This window comes from Callorhinchus milii, unplaced genomic scaffold (assembly GCF_018977255.1).
Source record: "Callorhinchus milii isolate IMCB2004 unplaced genomic scaffold, IMCB_Cmil_1.0 Scaffold31, whole genome shotgun sequence".
Lineage (NCBI taxonomy): Eukaryota > Metazoa > Chordata > Chondrichthyes > Chimaeriformes > Callorhinchidae > Callorhinchus > Callorhinchus milii.
The window spans coordinates 2,557,951-2,583,490 of NW_024704772.1; the positions used below are offsets into that span (position 1 = coordinate 2,557,951).

The following is a 25,540-nucleotide window of genomic DNA, read 5'->3' on the forward strand; positions in this document are numbered from 1 at the left end:
GGGCGGTTGGGGCGGGGGATGTGGAGGAGACCGGAGCCAGAGGAACGGAGGGTACGGGCAGGTAGGTAGGGGGATAGTAGGTCGGAGACTTCAACCATGCCTTCGGTCACCCTCCTACCACTTCCATTCGCACCCTCCACCCCTCCTGATTCCAACGACCAGCTCGGGGGTGGATCCCTGACTGTCCAGCACCTTGGGATGTCCTCCTAATTTGTTGATGTAGCACTTTACAGTCAGGGCTTCTCCTGAAGTTCCATACTTGTGTTTGAAAGCTCAGCTCTAGTGATGAAGCAAGCGAGCAAAGGAAATTCAGCAAGCCTCACTTTTAACGCGTGGATAATGGCAGAAGAATGGAGAAAGGGAGGTTGGGAAAAGGGTGTTAAGAGATTCGATGGTCAGGATGAGGATCAGAATGATTTCAATGGCAACTGCAACTTTTATTTAAAGTACGTGGGAGAAAAGGTGGAGAATTGTGATCCGATAAACGAGGTCAATGGCCAACTCTTGATCGCAGTGACGTGATTGGGGGGGGGAGGGGTGGGGGGGAAATGGGGACATCTGTCCCTAGGATGAGACGTTTAAACTGAAGCCTCATCATCCCGTTTCGACGGACGTTAAAACATCCCACGACGCTGTTCGAAGAGAAAAGGCAGTTTCTCTCTCACGGCGTCCTGGCCAAAACGATCCCCCGAGATAAAACGTGATCCCTCAACCCGCGGCTGTTGGCCGGACGCTGCTCTCGCACAACTGGCTGTCGCGTTTCGCCCACAAACCACAAGTCACTGCACACAAGTTCTTGTTGTTGTTGTTGTTGTTGTCGTCGTCGTCGTCGTCGACAGTATAACCCGCGAATCCCTTTGAGATCCCACGTGATGAGGCGCTGTGTTAAACGCAAGGAAATAAGAGGATTATGATGACGATTTAATTTATCACTGTAAGAAACATTACAACAATAAATAACAATAAATAAATACGACTGTCATATATTATTCTGCATTAGTTACACATGAGTGGGGTGTGTGTGTGTGTGTGTGTGGGGGGAACTACAACTCCGAACTACAACTCCCGTGATGCCGCGCCCAGGACGACGTCACCGGCCGCGCACCGGACGTGCGTCACGGCGCACGGTTACGTGGCCAGCGGAAGCGAGCGGGCGGGAACCCCTTTCTCTCCCCCCACCCCCCGCAACCCCCCCCTCCCTCCACCCTCCCCCGAGAGCTGAAGATGTCGGAGCGCGCGGGGAACGGAGCCGCTGCCGCCGTCGCCGCCGCGGTGGCCGGCAAAGAGAAGCGCCGGGAGCAGCTGAGGCGCTGGACGGGCTCCTGCACGGACCTGGAGCCCCCCGAGCCCCGCTGGCTGACGCGGCCGGGCGGCGGGGAGGGCCCGAGGCGGCGGGTGCGGTTCGAGGCGGCGGCCGAGTTCCTGGCGGCTTGCGCGAGCGGCGATGCGCAGGAGGCCGAGGAGATGCTGCGGGAGGGGGGCGGCGCCGACGTCAACTGCGCCAACACGGACGGCATCAGCGCCCTGCACCAGGTACCCGCCGCCCACCCGCCCGCGCGCGTCCCGTCTCTCCCCCCCCCCTTCCCCGTCCCCGGTGGTCCCCCCCCCCACACACCGCGCGCGCACGCGCAGGTCTCGGGGCCCCCCCCGCCGTCGCCGCCGCCCCGGCCGCACTGCGCAGGCGCGCGCCGTCGCGGAGCACGCCGGGAGTTGGAGTTCGCCCCCACCGCTCGCCCGCCCGCGATTGGCTGAGCCGACTGCAGACCCGGTACGTCACAGCTTCCGCATTGGGTGCGGACACACACACACACACACAGACAGACAGACAGAGAGACACACCCAGAGACAGACACACACACACAGAGACACACACCCAGAGACAGACAGACACACACAGACAGACAGAGAGACACACACAGAGACAGACACACACCCAGAGAGACACACACCCAGAGAGACACACACCCAGAGAGACACACACCCAGAGACAGACAGACACACACACAGACAGACAGAGAGATACACACAGAGACAGACACACACCCAGAGAGACACACACCCAGAGACAGACAGACACACAGACAGACAGAGAGATACACACAGAGAGACACACACCCAGAGAGACACACACCCAGAGACAGACACACACACACACAGACAGACAGAGAGATACACACAGAGACAGACACACACCCAGAGAGACACACACCCAGAGACAGACACACACACACACAGACAGACAGAGAGACACACACAGAGACAGACACACACCCAGAGAGACACACACCCAGAGACAGACACACACACACACAGACAGACAGAGAGATACACACAGAGACAGACACACACCCAGAGACAGACAGACACACAGACAGACAGAGAGATACACCCAGAGACAGAGACACGCACAGAGAGACACACACCCACAGACAGACAGACACCCAGAGACAGACACACACACATACACACACAGACAGACACACACACACACACAGAGACACACCCAGAGACAGACAGACACACAGACAGACACACAGACAGACACACAGACAGACACACATACAGACACACATACAGACACACATACAGACAGGCACACACAGACAGGCACACACAGACAGACACACACAGACAGACACACACAGACAGACACACACAGACAGACACACACAGACAGACACACACAGACAGACACACACAGACAGACACACACAGACAGACACACAGAGACAGACACACAGAGACAGACACACACACAGAGACAGACACACACTCAGAGACAGACACACACTCAGAGACAGACACACACTCAGAGACAGACACACACTCAGAGACAGACACACACTCAGAGACAGACACACACACAGAGACAGACACACACTCAGAGACAGACAGATCCTGAAGTTTACAATAATATTTGGCATTTGATATAGCAATCTTCATGTCTTTCGGACTTCTCAAAGCCCTTCACAGGATACACTGTCCGGGGCAGATGACAAAAGTTTTTTAGGTTTTTTTTGTCATCTTCTTTGGTGGATTATTTTTAATTGTTATTAATAAAAGACGTGATAAGGCGCCATATCAAATGCAAGGATTATTATTATAGAAATATTCTTAAAAAAAAAGGTGCCAGGAGTGGAATTGGATTAAAAGGATTATGAACAGCATTGTGATCTCAAAAGAGCCGTGTTTATTCATCTCTCCCTCCGTCTATCCATTTGTTTACCTTGTTAAGTCAATTGGCAGATTGTCTTCTGGGCGTAATAATTCCTTCAAAAAACAAACCATTAAATAAATAATTCCGTCACTCAATCCACGATTGTTTGTGGGGGACACAGCTGTGCGGAATTGGCTGTCGAGTGGAGGCAGCAGGTAGCGGGTTGGGGAGTAAGCATAATAATGGTGTCCGTGGGACCTTATATGCATACTGTTCCCACGTTTGCCGTCAAATCCAGTTGCTATTTTACTCCCAACTCGCAGCACCAGTGTGCAATCTTGGCATTGTGATTGACCCTTTGTTGTGCTTCAATTCCTTTAACAAAAAAATTTCATCTCCCAGATATTGCTCACTTCTATCTCTACTTAACGCGCTTCGTTGGGTCGCTACCCTGCGCGAGGGCTTTGTGGCAAGTATAAATGCAAGTTGTTGTTGTACTTGCACCCCAATGCAGCCCAGCCCCTCCCTCCCCCTTCACCCCATGTTTCACTGGCTCTCTATTACCCAGCGAGTTGATACCACGATTCTCGTTCTGGTTGTCAAATCCCCTTAAAAGTTTTGCCCCACACTACCTCTGCAATCTCTTCCTGTCCCACTTCCCGTCCACTTCCTTGGTTCTGCACATTCAGACCACCACCATGAGCAGCCGCAGGCCCTGGTGTCTGGAACTCTTCCCCTTTGACTTGCATGTGCTTGACCTGCTTCCAGACCCATTTCTTAGAATATACGCTTCAGCCATGCCTTTGGTCGCGTCTCTCCTATCTCTCATCTTGATCTGTTTATCCCTCTCTCTGCAAAGAGAAATGATCTTTCTCTTGAAAGGATTACTTTTGAAAAGAGCTGACGCAGACTTGACGATGATAACAATAACCCTGGCATTTGTTAATAGAGCCTTATCACTTCCCAAAGCCCTTCACAGAATATACCGTGAAGTAAATTGACTGCATGTTTTGTGGGCGAAACTCGGCAGCCAATTGTGCACAATCGCGACCCACAAACAGTTGTGGATTGACTGACCAAACTATCTTTATTTATTTTGGAGAAATTATTACCCCTGGAAAAGCATTCCACCAATTGACTCACAACCAGGTAACTTACTGCTCGGTATACAGAGGCGTGTATGTGGAGTAGGGAAATTTCCCAACATTTCTCCTTGCCGGGAATCGAACTCGGATCCTCTCGTTTGCGAGGCAAGTGCTCTCTCTAATCACTAAGCTACAGAACTCCTGTACAGGACTAAATGTCTCTGGTCCTACCCCTTGCGAAAGGCGTTATCGTAAGTGCATTTTGTGGGGGCGTTGGTGAGTTGCCTGTGAAACCTTTGAGACTTGTCGATGTTCTCGGCCCTGCAACCAATGCGAGGATGGTTCTGTGTTGCAGGCATGTATTGATGAGAACCTGGAGGTGGTGGAATTCCTCTTGGCACACAACGCTGACATCAATCAAGCAGACAATGAGGGATGGACATCACTACATGTTGCTGCTTCCTGCGGCTATTCTGAAATAGTGGAGTGAGTACAAGCTTCACACTTTGGGAGGGTGACCTGGGGAAGAAGAGCCTGTCGTTAAAGAGTGGTGAGAGGGACTGGTGTTTGCTTGAGAAAACCTACGTGCCCGTACAGTTTCCTCGCAGAGAGCTCCCTCTTTCCCCAGTGAAAAACTTTTCTACGTCCTTCATTCTGCACCCCAGTGGAATGAATGAGGGAGTCAGTGGTCTTGGAGTGCAGGGAATGACAACAACTTGCATTTATGTAGCGCCCCTCATGCAGGGTAGCGTCCCAGAGCACTTGCCAGTGGCGGAACACGGCGCCAAGCCAGGGAGATGGTGACCGCAGGTCGAAGAGGAAGGTCTTCAGGCGCTACCGAAAGACGGGGAACGGCGGAGGGAGAGAGTTCCAGAGTTTTGGGGCGTAGTGGCTGAATACGCATAAAAACCATTGTGCAGTCAAAGAAGTAGTGAGCGTAAAAGATGGAGAAACCTGTGGTACATGGGGGCAAAAAGAGAATGGGGGTTTACAATTGGGGTGGTGGGGGTGGGGTGCTGAAATGACCCTCGGTCAACTCCAGAAATTAAAACATGCCGGTCAGAGCAATGTGCCTCATCCCCTGACCAGCTGTGTTGTGTAAAGATTTCAATTGAACTGTAACATTGAGTCAGCTATTCGTTCCGGTAAGGCTTAGCATTTGACTCCCACGAGTGATCTCATCATGTTGATAGAACTGTTGTCAGTGTCTGTCTGTCTGTAGTGGAGTCCTGTAGTGTAGTGGTTAGAGCACTCGCCTCACAAGCGAGAAGATCTGGGGGCCGGGATACACGGCATATATTCGGAGATGCGCAAAATTGCTACCAATTCTAATAACAATTTCCTTGCAATTGATGTAGTACCTTATCACATCTTCGAGACGTCTCAAAACACTTCACCAAATATACTGTAAAGTGAACTGACTATATTTTGTGGGCGAAACGCGGCAGCTAATTGCGCACAGCAGTGTCCCACAGACAGTCGTGGATTGAGTGACCACATTATTATTATTATTTATATATTTTTAGATGGGGTTAATACCCCCAGAAAGCGATCCGCTAATCAACTAACAACAGGGTTCCTACTTAATGTTGGGTAAACCGAGGAGTGTAGAGTAAGAAAACTTGCCTAAGGTTTCTCCCTGGCCTGGGAATCGAACCCGGGTCCTCTCGCTGGCAAGGCGAGCGCTCGATCCACTGCTCTAGAGCGCTCCGCTCTTCTCATCGTGTGGATAACATTGCTTAGCTTGGGATTTGATCTGTATGTTGCATGCTATTCGCATGTTTCACTCTAAAGACTTTGCCTTAACCTGTTTCAGGTGTTTGATCAATCACGGTGCCAACATCGCCGCTGTGAACAGTGACGGCCAACTCCCCATCGATCTGGCGGAGGAGGATCATGTGGAGGCGATGCTACAGGCTGAGATCACCAAGAGAGGTAGGTGCCAGGTCAGCAGCGAGGACAACAACAGCAACTTGCGTGTATATAGCCCTCTTCACGTGGGGCAGCGGCGGGTTATTATTGTTATTATTCTTGGCCGCTTTCTAGGGTTCCAAATAATTTATTTGTGGATATCGCTGACTAAAAACGGGAGCAGGTTTCATAGATTGAGTCCTGTTGTGTAGTGTAGTGCGTGTGGAGGAGTGGGGGGTGAGGGGTGGGTGGGGGGAGGAGTTGGATTGCTCGGATGTGTTATTTGTGTGGGCTGCGGTATTGGTGAACTCTTGCTCCCGCCCGTGCTTGCAGGGATCGATGTGGAGGCAACCAAGAGGGAGGAAGAGGATTTGATGCTTCAGCACGCCAGGCAGTGGCTGAACAGCGGGAAGATTGACGAGACACAGCACCCGAAGTCTGGGGCCAATGCTCTTCATGTGGCCGCAGCCAAAGGGTACACTGAGGTCATAAGGCAAGTACTGGCTTTGTGTCGGTGGCCGTTCAATGAGGTGCCCATCAACTGGTGTATTTGGAGGTGGGGTCCGCTCTGGTTTGCAATGTTGTTCACCCACAAAGACAGTCACTACACTTCGCAATAATGTCCAGTCCCAACAAGCCACAGGACCCTTTAGGCAAGTTTCCTCACTCCATGTGCACGCCTCTGTTTACCTCGCAGTAAGTAGGAACCCAGTTGTTAGTCAATTGGCAGATCGCTTTCCAGAGGTAATAATTCCCCCCTCCACCAAAAGATTCGGTCACGCAATTCACGACCGTTTTTGGGACGCCGCTGTGCACAATTGGCTGCTGCGTTTGGCCCACAAAATACACAGTCACTTCACTTAATAGTATATTCTGTGAAGCCCTTTGAGACGCCTCAACAACGAGATAAGGCGCGGTATCGAATGCAAGAATTATTATTATTCTCTCTGACTGCGGAGTTGCTTCCCCTCTGCTGACCAGCTCATGTGGTTTCAGGCTGCTGCTGCAGACTGGGTTCAACGTAAACGTCCAGGACAAAGATGGCTGGACTCCCCTACACGCTGCCGCTCACTGGGGTATGGAGGACTCCTGCAGGCTGCTTGTTGAGCACTTCTGCGACATGGACGCACTGAATAACGTGGTGAGGTTTCCATCTTCAGCCACTTTATTATTATTACTACTTATTGAAGCCAAAAGAAAAGTCCCTCCCAAATGAGCTCCAGTAAACAAAGAGGAGCTCGGGTGAGATACGGGGCTGTTTAGATTGCCGTTTAGCCATGTGTTGCCCTTGTGAGCTGTGTGGGTTTACTGCAAGTCTCAATGCCTTGGCCTATAGATTTATGAGAGAACGCTCGGGTATTGTGTCGAACAACCTTGTGTGTGTGTTTGAGTGTGTGTGTGAGTGCGTTCTCAGAGGCTGAGCCCAGCATATTACTTCGCGTGAGACGTTAAACCGAGGTCCCGCCGCCTGTTCATGTTAAATGTCCTGCGGCGTTAGAAGAGAGAAGGGAGGGTGTCCTGGCCATCAGATAAAATTGGGTTACTCGCTCCAAAGCTGTTTGTGGGACACCGCTATGAGCAATTGGCTGCCGTGTTTGGCCCACAACATCCACAGTCAATTCACTTCGCATAATTACATTATTATTATTAGTATTACTGTTGGCTGAGGGATTTGTGTTTCTGCTCAAAGGGTCAGACGCCGTTTGATGTTGCGGATGAGGACATTCTGGGACTGCTGGAGGATCTTCAGAAAAAACAGGACGACGTGAGTCATCTTTTATTTGCACAAGATTGTCAATCAGAACCACTTTTGTGTCCAGCCTGAGTTTAAGAGTGTTCCAGAGTTCCATGCAGCCCCTAAAATTTCAAGGAAAAGCTTGTAGGCCAACAACAACAACAACTTACATTTACACAGCCTCCCCCTCCCCACGCACGCAGGCATTATCAAGTCATTGAGACATCTCAAAGCGCTTCACACACACTATACACTGTCAAGAGACTTGACTGCAGAATTTGTGGGCAAATCGCGGCAGCCAATTGCACACAGCAGCGGTGGATTGAGTGACTGAATTATTATTTTTTATTAATTTCTTTAAAGGGATTGTTACCTACAAAAATAACTCGGTGTAAATATATAAACAATAGCTTTGGAATAAAGCTGAGAGAATGTCAGGCGGCAGACACAGCCCAGCGCTGTACAGGACAACGGACTATAGGACAAAGGTTTACACTTGTTTTATGTTCTTCTGTTAATGCAGCTCAGGACGGAGAAGGAAGAGAAGTTGAAACGTGCCATCATCGAAACCTCCATCCAGCAACAGCAGCCAGCCAAACCCAGGAAGTAAGCAATCTCTCCTGCTCGTACGTAATGAACTCAGCTCAACCGGTGTCTAGGACAAGCCAAATTATTCAAGCCTCCAGTTACTTGTGCTATTTTCTCACCAGTTTGACCAAGGCCTTTTATGCAAGGGAGGGATTTGGTAAATTGGATTAGGGTGGTCCAAATGGTGGCCTGCGGGTTGATTTCATCTGACGCTCTCTCCCCCCACCCCACCACCTCCCTCCATTTCATCTGGCCCACCCGCTCTCCCTTCCATAACCAGTAAACGTTATGTTGCTTATAAAACTCTCCCCTCTGGTAGAAGGAAGCCAAAACTAGGGAACAGGCCTTAAACGTAAGGCTAGACTAGTGGCAATTGAGATAAGAGAATATTTCTTTACACCGACAGCTTTGAAAATGTAGAATGTATTTCCTCAGAAGGTTGTGTAGGAAGACTCAATTGGGGAGAAAGAGTAATAATAATATTTGACATAGCGCCTTTCATGTCAGGAGGATGTCTCAAAGGTTACAGAATTTACTGTGAAGTGTTGGTGTGGGTATCTATTTTGTGAGATACTACAGCAGCCATAGCAACCTCCCACTAAGAGCAATGAAGTGAGTCAATGACCTATTTTCTCTGGCAGATTGCTGCCTAGGACTCAGCAAGAAACGTATTTCTTTCAAGTAGTGCCACAGGATCTTTAAGCACTGTTGGGAGTCCTGTAGCGTAGCGGTTAGAGCACTCACTTCGCAAGCGAGGTTAAATTTCCGGGCAGGTCAGGGTGAAATCTTTGGCAAGTTTCCTTATTCCACACCTGTTTACCTTGCAATAAGAAAGAACTTGGTTCAGTCGATGGGTGGATCGCTTTCCCGGGAGTAATAATCCCTGCAAAATAAATAATTGGTTCACTCAATCCACGACTGTTTGTAGGACGCTGCTGTGCGAAATTGACTGCCGTGTGTCACCCGCAAAGTACAGTCAATTCACTTTACAGTATATCCTGAGAAGCGCTTCGAGACGTTTCAAAGAAGGCGCCATGTCGAATGCAGGGATTATTATTATTATTATCTTCTAACGTGCATCCGGACAGGCAGATGAGGCCTCCGTTTAACTTCTCATTCAATAAGCAGCACGCCCAAAACTGCAGGAGTCTAGTGGCGTCTAGACTGTGAGCTTTGAAGTCCCGACGTGGGGGCTTAAACCCACATCATTCTGACTCCGAGGCGAGAGTGCTACCAAACTGAGTCAGGCTCGCTCGACATTCTTTCAGTGAGTGGCGCAGAGCTGCAATGAGAAATTCCGGCTTCGGATGGTTCAGCAGAGCAGAACCACGGTCAGTCTTCAGCAATGCTGCCGAGCAAAGGATTCAAAGCACATTAGCTGGTGCCAGAAAGTGGGTGAAAGCCAGTGTTTGAGGATAGGCTTATTAGGAGAAATCAGAATGAATTATATTCTGTTAATAGACCAGTCCTATTTGCTTATGTTGTTCAACATGGCAACAAGATTGTATCAGGGTCGACTTCCTTCCCTGGGGAAGCAACAGTGCTTCAGTAATTTTCAACACGGTTCAATTTTCCTGTGCTGTATGATATTGTGGAGTCCTGTGGCGTAGCGGTTAGAGCGCTCACCTCGCAAAACAAAAGACCCGGTATTGATTCCTGGGCAGGGCGAAACCTTAGACACAGTCACTACACTTTGCAGTATGTTCTCTGAAGCAATTAGAGACATGATAAGGCGCTATATCGAATGCAAGGATTATTATTGTTGTTGCTCACTGCATGCAGCAGAGGATGTTGTGTAAATGGTTTCATGTGGTAGGTTTTCCCCTACTGAGTGTGTAGCCTACTCTCCTACCTCAGTTCTCCGCTCAGCTAACTCTAGAGTGTGCAGCACATCCCCGCCCTCTCTACGCTCCTATTAATAGCCAAGCTTTCAATTCCTATGCCCCTAACCTCCGGAACATCCTCCCACTACCACCACTCTGCCTCGCCCCTTGCTGTCTTTTGAGCCCCGTCTCGAATTCTACTTCTAAATATACAGTCAATTCGTTTTGCAGTGTGTCCTGTGAAGCGCTTTGAGACGTGTCGAAGATGCGATAAGGCGCTGTATCAAACGCAAGGGTTATTATCACGTCGTTGAGACGTCTCAAAGCGCTTCACAGGATTCAATGCAAAGTGGACTGACTGCCTATTTTGTGGGCGAAACGCGTCAGCCAATTGCGCACAGCAGTGTCCCACAAACAGTCGTGCATCAAGTGTCCACGTTATTTGTTTGTTGAAGGGATTATTACCTCCAGAAAGCGATTTGCCAATTGACTGATAACAAGAGAAGATTGAGAGATAGAAACAAGTTGTTGTAATGGAGTGAAGAGTTTTAATCTCTAACCCACTAACGCTTTGGTGACTATTAATAATCCCTGAAAAAAATAATAAATTGGTCACTTCAATCCACGGCTGTTTGTGGGGACGCTGCTGTGCGCAATTGGCTACCGCATTTCGCCCACAAATATACAGTCTATTCTACAGTCTATATCAAATGCAAGGATTATTATTATTATTCAGGCCTTGCAGAACCCTGACTGTCCAGCACCTTGGGACCTCCTCCTGATGTGAAAGGCGCTACACAAATGTAATCTGTTGTTTGCTTTTCCAGGAGCTCGGTGTGTCGGATGAGCAGCAGGGAGAAGATTTCCGTTCAGGATCTGTCCAAGGAACGCAAGACCTTGGAGTCCGTGTCTCTGGATGAAAGCAAGAAGGAGGAATCCAGCAGCTGTAGCTCCGAGACAGAGGAGCCGTCTGAGTCCGATTCCGAATGCGAAACTGGTAGGTTCCCATCTTTTTTGCATCTGTCTCGCGGCCACATCAGAGCCTGTCCTGACCCTCTCTGTCTGAGAGCCACATTTATGCCAAAAATCCACCATTAAAGGAAAAACACGTCAACACCCTCCAAACTCCCAGTACAGTGACCCTCGCATTGAACCTATTAAAAGCTCATTTATTTATTTGTTTATGAATTACCGTGACGCCTTGCCCGCAACTTCCCCATCTTCAGGTCGCACCTGAAGAGCGACCGTGCTTACGGTCACCTCGCCCTCCTCCCTCCCCAGCTTGGCTTCGTGCTCCGACACTGTCGATCGCTCTGGGACGTTACTTTGCGTGAAGGGGGCGCTGTGTAAATGCAAGTTGTTGTTAAAGACATCCTATCGGAACTCCGATTACCTAACCCACTGTCTTACGCTGTTATGTTTCACACTCTCTTTCTGGAAAGAGCACGAGAGGTTCGGGTGCTGGCTATTTATATCTCATAAATTCTCCCTTGCTTTCCCAGGACGGCAGCAAGCTATTTGCTAAATTATTCCCAGTAAAACCGCGCTTCTTTTTAATGCGTTCCAGCTATTCGTTCCTCTCTGTGCAAATAAATAACTTCTTAGTTTTGATCCCAAACTTATCCTTCACATCCCAGAGCCTTTGCTTCTTGTTCTGCTGCCTCGATGTACCTTAGCGCCGTTCAGTGTCTTGGGACGTCCTCCTGATCATCAAGTGACATTTACACAGCGCCTTTCACTGCGGGAGGACACCCCTAGGCGATTTGGACACGAGCTAGAGGTTGGGATCAGGAGGGTGGGAGTAGGAATAGGAGAGTGAAAAATAGTGTTATTTCTCCATCTCGTTTGCATCTAAGAACAAGAACCTCTGATTGCAAATAACTCGCACGTGATTCATTTCAACAGCAATAACTTGCATTTATACATAGTACCCTTCACACAGGGTAACCTCCCGGAGAGCTTTGCGCTATGCATTTCAGTACATGCCCAGCACAGAGAGGGGAGAAAGTTTGCGTTGGTTTGACGAATGGTCTGTTTTTTTCGCTCTGTTGGTGATTGGCCTCCTTTCGTTGTATCCGAGCAGAGAAAGCAAAGAAAGCCGCTCAAAACAACGACGCCAGGAACCTAAATGGAACCGAAGGGGTTTCCTCAGCACCTCCCGTCACACTCGCTCCTTCCAGCCAGAAGGTAAGGTCGCTGGGCGAGGTTAGCAAATAATCCCTTCAAAAATAATAATAATAATGCGGTCAACTCAATCCACCACGTTTGTGGGACGCTGCTGGGCTTAATTAGCTGCCGCATTTCGCCCACAAAATATAGTCAGTTCACTTTACTGTATATTCTGTAATGCTTTGAGACGCCTCGAAGACAATAACTGGCACTTCTATAGTGCCCTCCATGCCGGGCGGCGTCGCAAAGCACTTAACAATAACCTCGATAAGACCCTATATCCAATGCAAGGATTATTGTTGTTGTTATTCGGGGTTGAGTAACTTTATGAAGATAAGAACACAAGAATGTATGTGAGGCTGTCGTGGTGCGCGCCTGCTGGAGAGTATAACAGAATCGCACGGTGAGCAGTGAGAGTTAGTGTCTTCCCCCCACACTGACGCCATTCATGCCCTCCACTGTTGCAGCTCACTTCATAGGCTATCAGTCAAAAGGCCTACAGCCTCTCCACCCCCAACCTTTGGAACTCCATCCCACATTCCCTCCGCCTCGCTTCCTCCCTTGCCTCCTTCGAGGCCCGTCTCAAAGCCCTCCTCTTTGACCGTGCCTTCAGTCACCCTCCCTGCCCTCCTCCCTCCCCAATCCCTCCGCCAGCTCCAAATCCCTGACTGTCCAGCACCTTGGGGTTGAAAGGTGTCCCAAACTATATATTCCATCCCGAGACATTACAGGGTGACTGAAAAATCGTGTTGTCATCACAGCGTCTAATAAGTCTGGAAGAAATGATGAAGGAACAAAGTAATTATTATTAATAGAAATGGTATCAGGACTTTTTGGTCTCCCTGTACTTTCCTGAATTGTGCTTGACTTTTTGTGTGGGTACCAACAGAAGAATAGTCCGTCTCGCTAAATAGTTTGCGCACACCCGCCAAAACCCAGATAGAAATCTGCATGAAACTCCAGTGCGCGCACAGGAAAGTGGACTGAAAAAAGGCGGATGCATAGAGCAGGAAGTAACACAGGAAGCAACAGAGTTCTGTTTGAGGTAGTGCAGGTCTCTCAAAAGTAAAAGCTTGGAACTCAAAAGCGCCGTCGCTTCTGCGTGTAGTTGATAGCTGGTGATAAGCAGGTGGCGGAGTTTAAGGGAAATTAAATGCCTTAATATAAAAAAAATCGAAATCATCGTCAGGTCAATGTTGCGTCTCAATATTTACTAAGTTGGCAAGTTGCCCACTTGTTAGTCCATTGGCGGATCGCTTTCCCGAGGGTAAGAATCCTTCCAAAGAAGTATTTGGTATAGCACCTTATCACGTCATTGAGACGTCTCAAAGCGCTTCGCAGGATACGCTGTAAGGTGGAGTGACTGCGTATTTTGTGGGCAAACGTGGCAGCCAGTTGCGCACAGCAGCGTCCCCACAAACAGTCGTGGTTTGAGTGACCAAATCGAGCTTGTTTTCTGGACAGAATACCGTGTTTGCGCGATATCAAACGTAACGCTTATTATCTTTCTCTGGCGTGGAGAAAGGTTCATTTCTTCCTGTTCTAACTGCTGCGTTCGTCTTCTGCGCAGGTCACCGGCTCGCCTCCAAAGCCAACGTCCAAACAAGAGGTGGCCCCTTTGACCTGGTCCTCTGGGCTTCGAAAAACCGGCAGCTACTGCACGCTGCAAGATGCACAGGGTCCCGAGGAGAAGAGCAAAGTGGGCAGCATCAAGCGCTCTGCTTCCTCTCCCCGCCTACGCTTGGAAGAGAAGGTAAGTGTTAGCTCAAAATGCTGAGGGGCTCCATCGCTCTGGGACGCTGCCCCGTGTGAAAGGGCGCTGTCTCTATGCAGGTTGTTGATGGCCGTGCGAGGATGTGTGTGGATGAATTGGGAGCCTTGTGCTTTGTGGAACCGCTGTTTTGCTGTGAATGTGAAAGGTGCTATGCAAATGTCATTTGTTGTTAATGTTGTTGTTGTTGTTGGGAGCTCAGTGGTTGGAGCGCTCGCCCCACAAGCGAGAGGACCTGGGTTCGATTCCCGGGCAGAGCGAAACCTTAGGAAAGTTTCTTTACTCTGCCCGCCTCCGTTTACCCAGCGGTCGGTAGAAACCCGTCTGTTAGTCGATCGCTCTTTCAGGGGTAATAATCCCTTCAAAAAAAAATAAGTTGATCACTTCAATTTACGACTGTTTGTGGGACGCTGCTGTGCGCAATTGGATGCCGCGTTTCGCCCACAAAAATACACAGTCACCACACTTTACAGTCTATTCTGCGAAGCCCTTTGAGACGTCTCGAAGACGTGATAAGGATTATTATTATTATGATTCTCGCAGTCTGCCACTCTGAACGTGGTGTCAGTGTGGAAATGAAATCGTTTATCAAAGTTATGAATACTAATGGCCCCATTAATAACTGCCTCATGCTTCCCCAGGCACCGCTACTCATCTGGTTCTCCCAATAAGTCCTTTACTAATCTATTTTAATAGATTGCCATCAATCTCGGGGGTGGGGGGGGGGGGGGGGGCAGTGGCTGATGCAGTTTCCTATTATGTGAAACTGTGTCAGCGTCTCTCAAACATCCAAGTGATGATTCATGACGATGTTGTTCTTGTTCATCGGAAGCTTTCGGAAACTGGTCTAAAGTTTAACGTGTACGGCTGACTCCCAGCACAGTCCGGGACGTGGCTGGGCGGGTGCTGCGTTTCATTCACTGGAGACAAAGCTCTGATTCCGTGAGCGCAGGATAAAGAGGGCAACGACCAAATTACACCTGTATCGCGCCTTTCACGTCAGGAGGACGTCCACTGGGAGGGCAGTGGGGAATGGGCAGTGGTCATAATCATCCTTGCATTGATACAGCGCCTCATAACATCTTTTGAGACGTTTCAAAGCCCTTCACAGAACGTACTGCAAAGTGAATTGATTTTGTGGGCAAAATGCGGCAGACAGTCGCACAGCAGCGTCCCCACAAACGGTCATGGATGGAAGTGACCAAATAATTTATTTACTTGAAGGGATTGTTACCCCCAGAAAATCGATCCGCCGATCGACTAATAACCGGGTTCCTACTTACTGCTGAGTAAACAGATGTGTGGAGTAAGCGAACTTGCCCAAGGTTTCGCCCTGCCCGGGAATCGAACCCAGGTCCTCTCGCTTGCAAGGCGAGCGCTCTAACCACTTGAGCTACATGACTGGGGATGTTTCATTCCCCTGAGATGAAGCTCTGATTCTGTGAGCCCAGGATAGAGAGGATAAATGGGCAGTGCTAAACTCCTCTCGTTGATATTTCAGATTAGGAGAGGGAAGGTCAAGTGATTGCTGACGCTGGGAGTTTATAGCTGAGTCAATATAGTCTCCGCTTATCTTTATAGGTTACTATCTAAACGACAGAGAGGGCCTGGGATAAGAGGTGGTGTGAACTGGGCGAAAGGGTAATCCCAATAGAGAAGCTGAATGGGTTTGGCATTTGCATGCCGGGAGTTTGCCTGTGTTTGGGTCTCTGCGAAGAATGTGTGTGTTTTGTGTGTGGACCAAAAAAGGTGTGTGTGAGGGCCAAAAAGGTGTGTGTGTGTGCGTGGCAGCAAAAAAAGTGTGTGTGTGCCAAAAAGGGGTGTGTGTGTGTTGTGCAGTTTTTCTACCATAAAGCATAGTAGGAAGTGCTTATTGATTAACGCATAATTTCAATACAAAGTGCTAAAATGGTTGATGCCTGTTGGCAAGGCAGCTTACTGCTCAGGTTGTCCTAAGATGGTGATTCTCACTGATTTGCGAGTACGAGTATTGTTTGTGGCAGCACAGGGGGAAGGGGGACGAGAAGAAAGGAACTTTAATACAGCGCCTTCTGTCATAGGGTTATCACAGAGCATCACAAGATTTGAACTTAATGAATTTATTATTGCAGCCAAACACGGCGGCTCGTTTTGTCAGGTCACAAAAAGAAACCCCTTTCTCTATTTTTTTTAGTGGTGTAACGGGTGTAATTTAGAGCCCAACTGAATAAACAGATGAAACCTGGGTTAATGTCTGGTCCAAAAAAACACCACTTGTGACAATGCGGTGCCTGACCAGCGCTTTCCCGGAGTGTTGTCTGAGTGTGAGCTCAAGCTTCAACTGGGGCCGTGAACCTACAATGATCTGAGCCTGAGGAGAGAGTGCTATTGAGCGCCTGTGTCCTGTAGCGTAGTGGTTAGAGCGCTCGCCTCGCAAGCGAGAGGACTGGGGTTTGATTCCCAGACAGGGTGAAGCTTCGGCTAGTTTCCTTACTCCGCACACACGCCTATGTTTACCCAGCGGTAAGTAGGAACCTGGTTGTGTGTCGATTGGCGGATCGCTTTCCAACGGGTAATAATGCCTTCAAAAACCAAAAAAAAAAAATATTGATGTGGTTACTCAACCCATGACTGTTTGTGGGACGTGGCTGTGAGCAATTGACTGCCACATTTCACCCAAAACATACACCGCCGTTCCACTGTAAGGTATATTCTGTGAAGTGCTTTGAGGTTTCTCAACGACATGATGATGATAATAATAATCCTTGCATTTAAAATAACGCTTTTCACGTCTTCCAGACGTTCAATGCGCTTTACAGAGTGGACTGTAAAGTGAATTGACTGTATATTTGTGGGCGAAATGGCACTATATCAAATACAAGAATTATTATTATTATTACTGACAGTGCTAAATTAACGCCACGTTGACATTGCACTGAATTCCCCTGTTGCAGGATAAAGAGGTGCGAGAGACTCGACTGGCCAGAGTATTACCGACTCCCACCAGGAGAATGTTTCCCACTCCGGAATCTACAGCTGAGAATGAGCTGAGGTGAGTAACTATCAAGCTATTACAGTGTTAGTTGGTTAGACTTCAGTAATTACCCCCAAACACACACTCTGGGATTCCTCCCCATCCCCCCCCCCCCCCCCCCGCCCAAAAGCCTTGGCTCTTGCCAACCTGCGCCTAATACTTTCTAGGTAAGCAGGAGGCGTCCCTCCAGGGAGAGAGAGAGAGCACATTCCATTCCATCAATCTATCGCTGGGATTTCCAGGTGTGGGTGGGATGTGGGGAATTCTCAGCTTGGTTTGGAGGCTCTTAAGCAACGGTGACGAGTTTCCGTGTGTGTCAGATACCCGACTGACCAAAAAAAAAGTCTCTTTGACTCAAGGCTACAGACTCACAGCTTTTAAGATCGATAATGAATAATGCAAATCCTTTTTCTCTGTTCCAAGCTCTCTGCGCCAACAGAGAACAGAACCCAAAGCAACAACAACGAAGGACTCGACCATCACAAGGCAGGCGTCCGTCACCGGTACCTCCACTGTTCCAAGTGCCACAGACAATAAAGAGCGACGCAGGTAGGATGGGCCACAGTGAATACTTCTCTGTAATACTTGTGAAGCTGTTTGACTTGAGGACTGGCCAGAGGGAAGATGGTGGTTCAGAACACCCCATCGAGTTTCAATGGCCGGACGTCATTATCTGAGGCACCCTCTCTCCCCCCGATAGCCAGGACTCGCTGACTCACTGAGCCATTCTCAACGGATTTCTCTCGGCCTTTCTGCCCTTGTAGAAACTCGCTGAACGGACCCTCCTCTTCGACCGTGCCTTCGGTCACCCTTCCACCCCCTACTCTCTCTGCCCTCCACACCCCCCCCCTCCGATCCCAACCCCCAGCTCAGGACCAAATCCTTGACTGTCCAGCGCCTTGGGACAGCCTCCCGACTTGAAAGGCGCCGTGTAAATGTAACTTGTTGTTGTGGTTTGATGCCCGCAGGTCCTACCTCACGCCAGTGCGGGATGAGGAGTCGGAATCCCAAAGGAAGGCCCGATCCCGACACGCACGGCAGTCCCGCCGATCCACACAGGTCAGTGTCGCCGTTACTTACTGGTGTCAGCTCGGGCAAAGCTTCCCGGGGGGAAGGGAACCTCATGTGATTCCACAGGAGCAAACGGGTGTGAACTTGCCTACATAATTGTGCAATTCTTATCAGCCAGTCTGTACATGCAACGGCAGGTAAATGCTGTGTAAGTGCTGTACTTTGTACTGATCGCAAATCTTAGACAAGTTTCCTTATTTGTTTACCCAGCAATTAGTAAGCAATTGTTAGTCGATTGGCGTGATCGCTTTCCGGGGGTAATCATACCTTGGTCACTCAATCCACAACGATTTGTAGGAAACTGCAATTGGCTGCCGTGTTTCACCCACAAAATACAGGACTTTGAGACGTCTCAACAACGTGATTAGGCGCTATGTCAAATGCAAGGATTTTTATCAAGGCATTGACTTTAGTCTTGAGTAGAGACTTGGATACTTTGGGGTGTAAACTACAGTCGCTCGTAAGTGTTTAATAAAGACTGATGGAACCTCCTCGACTGATGTCCGAGAATTCCAATGGGACTCCTTATCCCATTGAAACCTCTAGGCAAGTTTCCCTACTCCACACGCCTCTGTTTACCTCGCAGTAAGAGAAAGGCGGACTGGTGAGGACTGATTGCATTCAGGATGGGGCGGGGGAATGCAATTGAAAGGTTCTCAGTTTGTGTCCGTGCCTTGGTGACGGCCTGTATTCTACACTGTTTTGAATGCTGGCTCCTGTTTACAGGGTGTAACGCTCACGGACCTGAAGGAGGCAGAGAAGACCCTGGGCCTTTCCGGCGAGAAGAAAACTCCAGAGCAGCCGGAGAAGCGGGAGGAGGAGACCGAACAGAAAAGGGATTTGCCTGAGCGTGAGAAATGGAGGAGCTTTGTGACGGATAGCAAGGTACGACTGCACAAGCAACAATATGGTCGTGAGGTGTAGAAAGTGGAGACCTGTAGTGTATTCGCCTCACAAGCGAAAGGATCCGGGTTCGATTCCCTGCCGGGCTGAGTAGGCAAGTTTCCTTACTCCACCCACACGCCTCTGTTTACCGAGCGGTAAGTAGGAATCCGGTTGTTAGTCCACTGTGCGGATTGCTTTGCGGTGGTGGTAATCACTCAATCCACAACTGTCTGTGGGACCCTGCTGTACGCGATTGGCTGCTGATTTCGCCACAGAATATGGCGTCAATTCACTTTACAGTGTATCCCGTGAAGCGCTTCGAGGCATCTCGAAGACGTGAGAAGGCGCTGTGTTAAGTGCGAGGATTATTATTATTATCAATTGTGCAGCTGTGAGGGGTAGAATGGCCTCCTGTGCTGTAAGCTTTCGATGTGTTGCGTTGGACACCACAAGTTGTGAAGAGGGTTGTGTGTGGTCCAGACCAGACCAGACCAGCCAACACAACCCAGGAGGTAAACTGGAAAGTAAGAACTGCGTGCTCTCTCTCCAGCCTCTACAGGAAGCCGGGAGCCGACTGAGATTCTCCAGCTCAGAGGGATTTGATTCCAGCCAACCCCGTACACCCACGTACACCAGGCAGGCCGTCCCATCACTTTCTACTCTCTTACACTTGGATAAAGGTAATTACCCTTTTCGGTCACGTTTATGGTCACCTCTGCTCCCCCATCCCTCTCCCCCTGACTCGGGGTCAGACTCTGCCACTGTCAAGCATTTGAAACGTCTCATTGGTGTGGATTTAGCCGGGTGGGGGGTGGGGCGGAGTGGGATGGGGGGGTGAATTGGCCGGGATACAGCAGATCAATATTGTCATGAAGTATATCTCAAAATGTTTTTTCTAAGAAATTAGATTTTAAGGAGAATCCACCGAAAGGATTTAACGTGAAGAGCACTTTTTGGCAAGTCACGAGCTGTGGTTAACTGTTGCTGCCACCGTTTTTCTCCAGAAGCAGAAAGCGAAGGGGGGAACAGGGAAGGAGACTCGGACTCTCGAAATCAGAACCGTCTGTCCGTGCGGGATCGACGGAAAGCCAGAAAGGAGCGTCGCTGGACAGGAGCTCCCAATTCCACCGAGGTGAGGGGCCTGCTTTCCAGGCCATGGCCGTGTGTGCTCGTCTGTGTGTCTGTCTGTGCGTGTCTGCCTGCGTCTGTGTGTATCTGTCTGGCTGTGTGCGCGTGTCTGTCTGCCTGTGTCTCTGTGCCTATATACGAGTGTGTGTGTCTACCTGTGTTTGCCTACGTGTGTCTCACTGCCTGTGTCTCCTGCGTAGCATGAATTGCCTCCTGCCAATGCCTACAGCCATATTCAGCATCCTAGTCTACGCAGACTCTGGACTCCCATCGTAGACCGATTCCCAGTACAGTCTAAACTGATAACTCCCGATTTTGCAGTCTGTTCCTTTTGCTCATCTCAAGAGAGAGCAGAAAGGACAGAGAGGAGGAGGATGTGGATTTACTTGATTAATGTTTGCATTTCAGGAGGAAAGCACAGAGCAGGTGAACAGTGTGGATGCTCCAATGCACAGGTAATCAATTACTCTAATGCGGTAATCAAGGCTGTGATTTATATGTAATTTTTGAGTGCCTGCTACCCTCATTGGCTGACCTGGTGTGTTTGTAACTAGATTAGACTGGACCTGCTCCATATCCCCCGCCCTGCCGTTCGGCTTCTCTACCCCCACCACTGGAACTCCGTCCCACAGTCCCTTCCCTTTGCTCCCTCACCACCTTTAAGGCACCTCTGAAGACCCTCCTGTTCGACTGCGCGTTTAGCCACTCTCCTCCTCTCCACCCTTCCTGATCCAGCCTTCAGCTCGAGTCCAAATCCCTGACTATCCAGTGCCTCGGGACATGCTACTGACGTGAAAGACGCTGTGTAAATGTCACCTGTTGTTGTTGTTTAGATGTCAAACTCCCAGCCTCTTCCAATATCAATTGGCTGCTGCGTTTCGCCCGCAAAATGTTACAGTCAATTCACTTCATAGTGAAGCGCTTTGAGATGTCTGGAAGACATAAGGCGCTAAGTCAAATGCATGGACTATTATTATTATTACTATTATTATTATTGCCCCTGTTATCTTTCTCTCGCCGCAGGATTGCTCCGGGGCTCAGTGATGAGATGAGCAATCGCGTCCCAAACAGAATCCGCACGTACCCCTATCACACCGAGCGGCAACTCGGCACAGCTTTCGGGCAGATGCAGGGCGGCAATAACGATTACAGGAAGGTAAGGATCTCTTCGTGTTTGTAGTGTGTGTGTTTGTGCGCGCGCCCGTGTGTATGTCAGTGTGCCGTGTATGTGGGTAAGTGTCTGTGTGTGGGGGGTGGGGGGGAAGAGAGCGACTTGGATAGAATCTGAGTAGTCGTGGTTAGGACATTGAAATCTTGGGTTGCGTCCAATCTCACCCTCTCCAGAACTCGGTGGCTGTGAACTTGCGAAAGTACTTATGAAATATTAGCACCAGAGCGCTTTATATTTATTGCAGAAAATGTGGATTTGTTGTGCCTAGTCATTGCCTACAGTGTTATACCACACACACACACACACACACCAAACATCTCCCTCTCTCTGATTTACCCTCTAGATGTACGAGTCCATCTTCCTGGACAACGTGAGGCTGAAGGACAAGCTACAAGAGACGCAGATATACCTCACGCAAACCAAGCTTGAGTTGGAGAGAGTCCTGCAGGTAAGGAACCTGCTTCACGTGTAGAAAGAACTGTTCAGAAACCTGTAGCTCAGTGGTTAGAGCACTCGCCTCACAAGCGAGAGGACCTGGGTTCGATTCCCAGTCAGGGCGAAACCTTAGGCAAGTTTCCTTACTCCACGCACGATGCCTCTGTTTACCTAGCAGGACCCAGTTGTTAGTCATTTGGGGGATCGCTTTCCGGAGGTTAATAATCCCTTCAAATAAATAAAAGAATAATAATTTGGTTACTCAATCCACGACTGTCTGTGGGACGCTGCAAAATATACAGTCAATTCACTTTGCAATTAATTCCATGAAGCGCTTCGAGATGTCTCAACGATGTGATAAGGCGCTGTATCCAATGAAAAGATTATTATCATTACATCAGATGTAAAGATATATAAAGATATATGTATGTTCTATGAAGTGCTGTATCAAATGCAAGGATTATTATTTATTGTTAATATTGCTAAATACGTTTTATGCTCGCTCCCGCTTTCTCCTTTTCCTGTTCCGCGGCTTAAATCTGCGTCTACTTTCAGAGACAAGATTGGCGGGCGGACAGACCAGCACTGTTGGACTTGGAGAGATTTGTAAGTTCCGTCCCTGCTTTGAACTTTCCTGGTAAAACTGGTGATGTTTGCCTTCCAGCCAGGGTGTAAGGTGCGTGTGTGTGGGTGTGTGTGTTGTCCAGGAAGATGGGCTCGTGAGGCTAACTCAGAGAGAGAGAGAGATGTTTGGTTTGTGTTAAGCTACCCCAAGTGAAGGTCACTGTAAAAGTACAAGCAGTTGTTATTAATCCATACACGCCACACAATTCAACCAGTGGCAGCTCCTTCTGTCCGAAGCGCTTTGGGACGTTTCAACGACGTGATAAGGCGTTATTATTATTATTATCATTAATGATGTCTTTCGTGATCAGGAGCGAAGAGCATTGGAGAGGAAAGCAACTGAGCTGGAGGAAGAATTAAAGGTAATCACTGAATAAGATCAAGGTTTGTGTTGAAACTCCCCGTATCGTAGAAATAGGAACAGAAGGAGGCCATTCAGCCCTTCGAGCCTGTTCCGCCATTCTATAAGAAATATAGTTAACGTGATGGTGTGCACACATTATCGTTAGGTCAGAGTATCAAGGGGTATGGGGTAATTGGAGTTGAGGTACAGATCAGCCATGATCTTGTAGAATGGCCGAACAGGCTCGAGGGGCTGAATGGCCTCCTCCTGTTCCTATGCTATCGGATTAGCTGCTGCGTTTGCTTCCACCAGTGCTCGGTGATTATTTTTTTTTGTGAGAGGCGCTGTACAAGGATAAGCTGTCGTTGGGCTGGTCGATGTGTTTCCAGAATTGTGTGGGGGGGGGCGTGTGTGTTGGGGGGGAGGGGGCGGCTACAGTCTTATCAGTACAGTGGGATTTGCTGTGAGCTGCTAACTAGCGTGGGGTAAACCTCACCTCTCGTCATCCTGCTCCCACAGGGGCTGACGGACCTGAAGGCGGACAATCAGAGACTGAAGGATGAGAATGCAGCCCTGATCCGAGTTATCAGCAAACTCTCCAAGTAGTGGGAAGGTCTGAGTGGGCAGCCCGGCCCTGCCCAGCCCAGCGAAGCGAGTGGCATTAAACCCCCCCACTGACACGCTCCGCTCCCTCTCCTCGCGGTCTGAGTTTCAAGGGAGATTCTTTCGATTGCCAAGTATTTTCCTGCAGCCGGTGCAGCGCAGTTAACGGTTGGGAGGAGGAGGGGGATTCAGTGTTGCCTTTGCCAACTCCTCCGCAGTGCCATATCTACCTACCGACAGGTGTGTGTGTGTGTCTGTGACTGTCAGTCAGCCTCGTGATATACTCTGACCCCCCTCAACTCCCACCTAAAGCAGCACCAACGTTCTCTCCTAAGAACTGTATATTTTTTACTGTAAATGTTAAACCTGCTCTCTTTTTCCCCAATCACTCCCTCACTCTCTTTCTCTCCCTGCCCCCTTACCCACTCGTTCCTCTCAATCTCTGCGCACTGGGCAGTCAGTTTAGATCGGGGCTTATGCATACATCCCCTCTCCTGACTGCAAGCCACAATATTTGTCATTATTATTTCAGATAATGACAGCCTTACTGATTTAATTTAATATTTTAAAAAAAAGAAAAGCTCACAGCAGCAAAAGACACATTCCCTATTCTTAACCATTCCTAAGTAGTATCCGAAGTGCTGAATTGTGCCTTAAAATGTTTTGTGTGTATGTGTGTGTGTGTGTATATATATATATATAAAAAAAACTTGTGAACGGTTCCACAGGAATGAATGTCAGTCCAGTATTAAGGTGTGAAGTGAATGTGGATCCTGTTAAACGCATTCCGTGGTTGTTATCGATGACTGTTCTGTACGCGGTTCAATTGGAACGAGGGCTATGTGCGTGCGGTAGGACATCTTTTCAGCCTCCACTGAAGGGAGAGAGAGAGAGAGAGAGGCAAGCTTAATCCCTGTGTTTGAATGCATCCACTTGGCTGTTCCAAGAGTGAGGGCTTCCCCTTGGAAATACGGTGTTAGTGACTGTCACATTTCTCTATCTGGTTACTGTTTTGTCAGTCTGAATGATCGGTTTCTTGCTTCCTTCCTCACGGCTCTCCTCTCCCCAAAAGGTAGAGGTGGATGGGATCCACTGGGGTTCAGGGGAGGGGAGATACCAGCGATTTGTTGGGGAGCGAGTTTGAGAGATTGTAATCTTAACTGCTGTGCGTGGGCTGAAGGCTGCTTTTCAGCTGCAAACGCCCCTCGTTGCCTTGTAATAATAAAATAATAATAATCCTTGCATTTGATACAGCGCCTTATCGCGTCTTCCAGACGTCTCAAAGCGCTTCACAGACACACGGTCGAGTGGATTGACTGTCTTATTTTGTGGACCAAACACGGCAGCCAATTGCGCACAGTAAATAGCGCTGATTAAGCCGCCTTTATCACGGTCACTCAGTTAGAGAACGTGGGGCACCGGGTGAAAACCTGACCTCTGTTGTGTTTAGTTGGAGATTCTGTTCCGGGTGTAATTGTCCTGCGGAGCTGTGTTGCGACATCAGTGATTACGACTGTAATGTGATTGGGGCAGTTTTCGTTTGCAGGTTGTGGTTAAAAACGATGAGCATCTCGGTTCTTCTCTGGAACGTCAGCCTGGCTCAGTCGGTCACGCTCTCACAGTGGATTTACTGTAAACTGAATCGACTGTATTTTGTGGGCGAAACTCGGTAGCCAATTGCGCACAGCAGTTTCCCGCAGCACAGTTGGGGTTCCAGTGATCAAATTATCATCATCCTTTTTGGAGGGATTATTACCCCCGGAAAGCGATCCGCCAATCGACTGTCCACCGGGTTCCTACTTATTGCTAGTTGAGCGGATGTGTGGAGTAAGGAAACTTGCCTACGGTTTCCCCCCCCCCCCCCCCACCGCCCGTTAAATGTCTTTTGTACAAAGTTATGATCCGTAGCTGTCGGTAACCGATGGGACACTAACCCAAACTCTTCGACCAGCTCTGCCTAAGGGAGAAAGACAAAACTGTTTGAGTAGCAAAAAAAAAAAAAAAAAAAATTATTCCTCTCTTAATTCT

General features: G+C 49.0%; 1 protein-coding gene across 1 annotated transcript; it reads left to right on the top strand.

The window, feature by feature from the left end:
• The first annotated feature begins 1,224 nt into the window (after positions 1-1,224).
• LOC103189444 (protein phosphatase 1 regulatory subunit 12C) lies at positions 1,225-24,761 on the top strand. The gene is made up of 22 exons (XM_042344932.1): positions 1,225-1,533; positions 4,598-4,728; positions 6,059-6,177; positions 6,487-6,646; positions 7,150-7,294; positions 7,844-7,918; positions 8,412-8,494; positions 11,127-11,296; positions 12,383-12,486; positions 14,039-14,221; positions 17,173-17,270; positions 17,676-17,801; positions 18,221-18,311; positions 19,050-19,208; positions 19,759-19,888; positions 20,213-20,340; positions 20,745-20,791; positions 21,360-21,492; positions 21,851-21,955; positions 22,498-22,548; positions 22,878-22,928; positions 23,429-24,761. Exons 1-22 carry the CDS (start codon positions 1,225-1,227, stop codon positions 23,513-23,515), a joined length of 2,685 nt encoding a protein of 894 aa, XP_042200866.1. The 3' UTR covers positions 23,516-24,761.
• The last annotated feature ends 779 nt before the right edge of the window (positions 24,762-25,540 follow it).

Bases quoted from the DNA above. Each gene is read 5' to 3' on its own strand.
- LOC103189444 (XM_042344932.1), top strand. From the start codon at position 1,225: ATGTCGGAGCGCGCGGGGAACGGAGCCGCTGCCGCCGTCGCCGCCGCG. The intron at 11,297-12,382 runs GTAGGTTCCCAT...GTATCCGAGCAG, and splicing joins CGATTCCGAATGCGAAACTG to AGAAAGCAAAGAAAGCCGCT. The intron at 12,487-14,038 runs GTAAGGTCGCTG...TCTTCTGCGCAG, and splicing joins TCGCTCCTTCCAGCCAGAAG to GTCACCGGCTCGCCTCCAAA.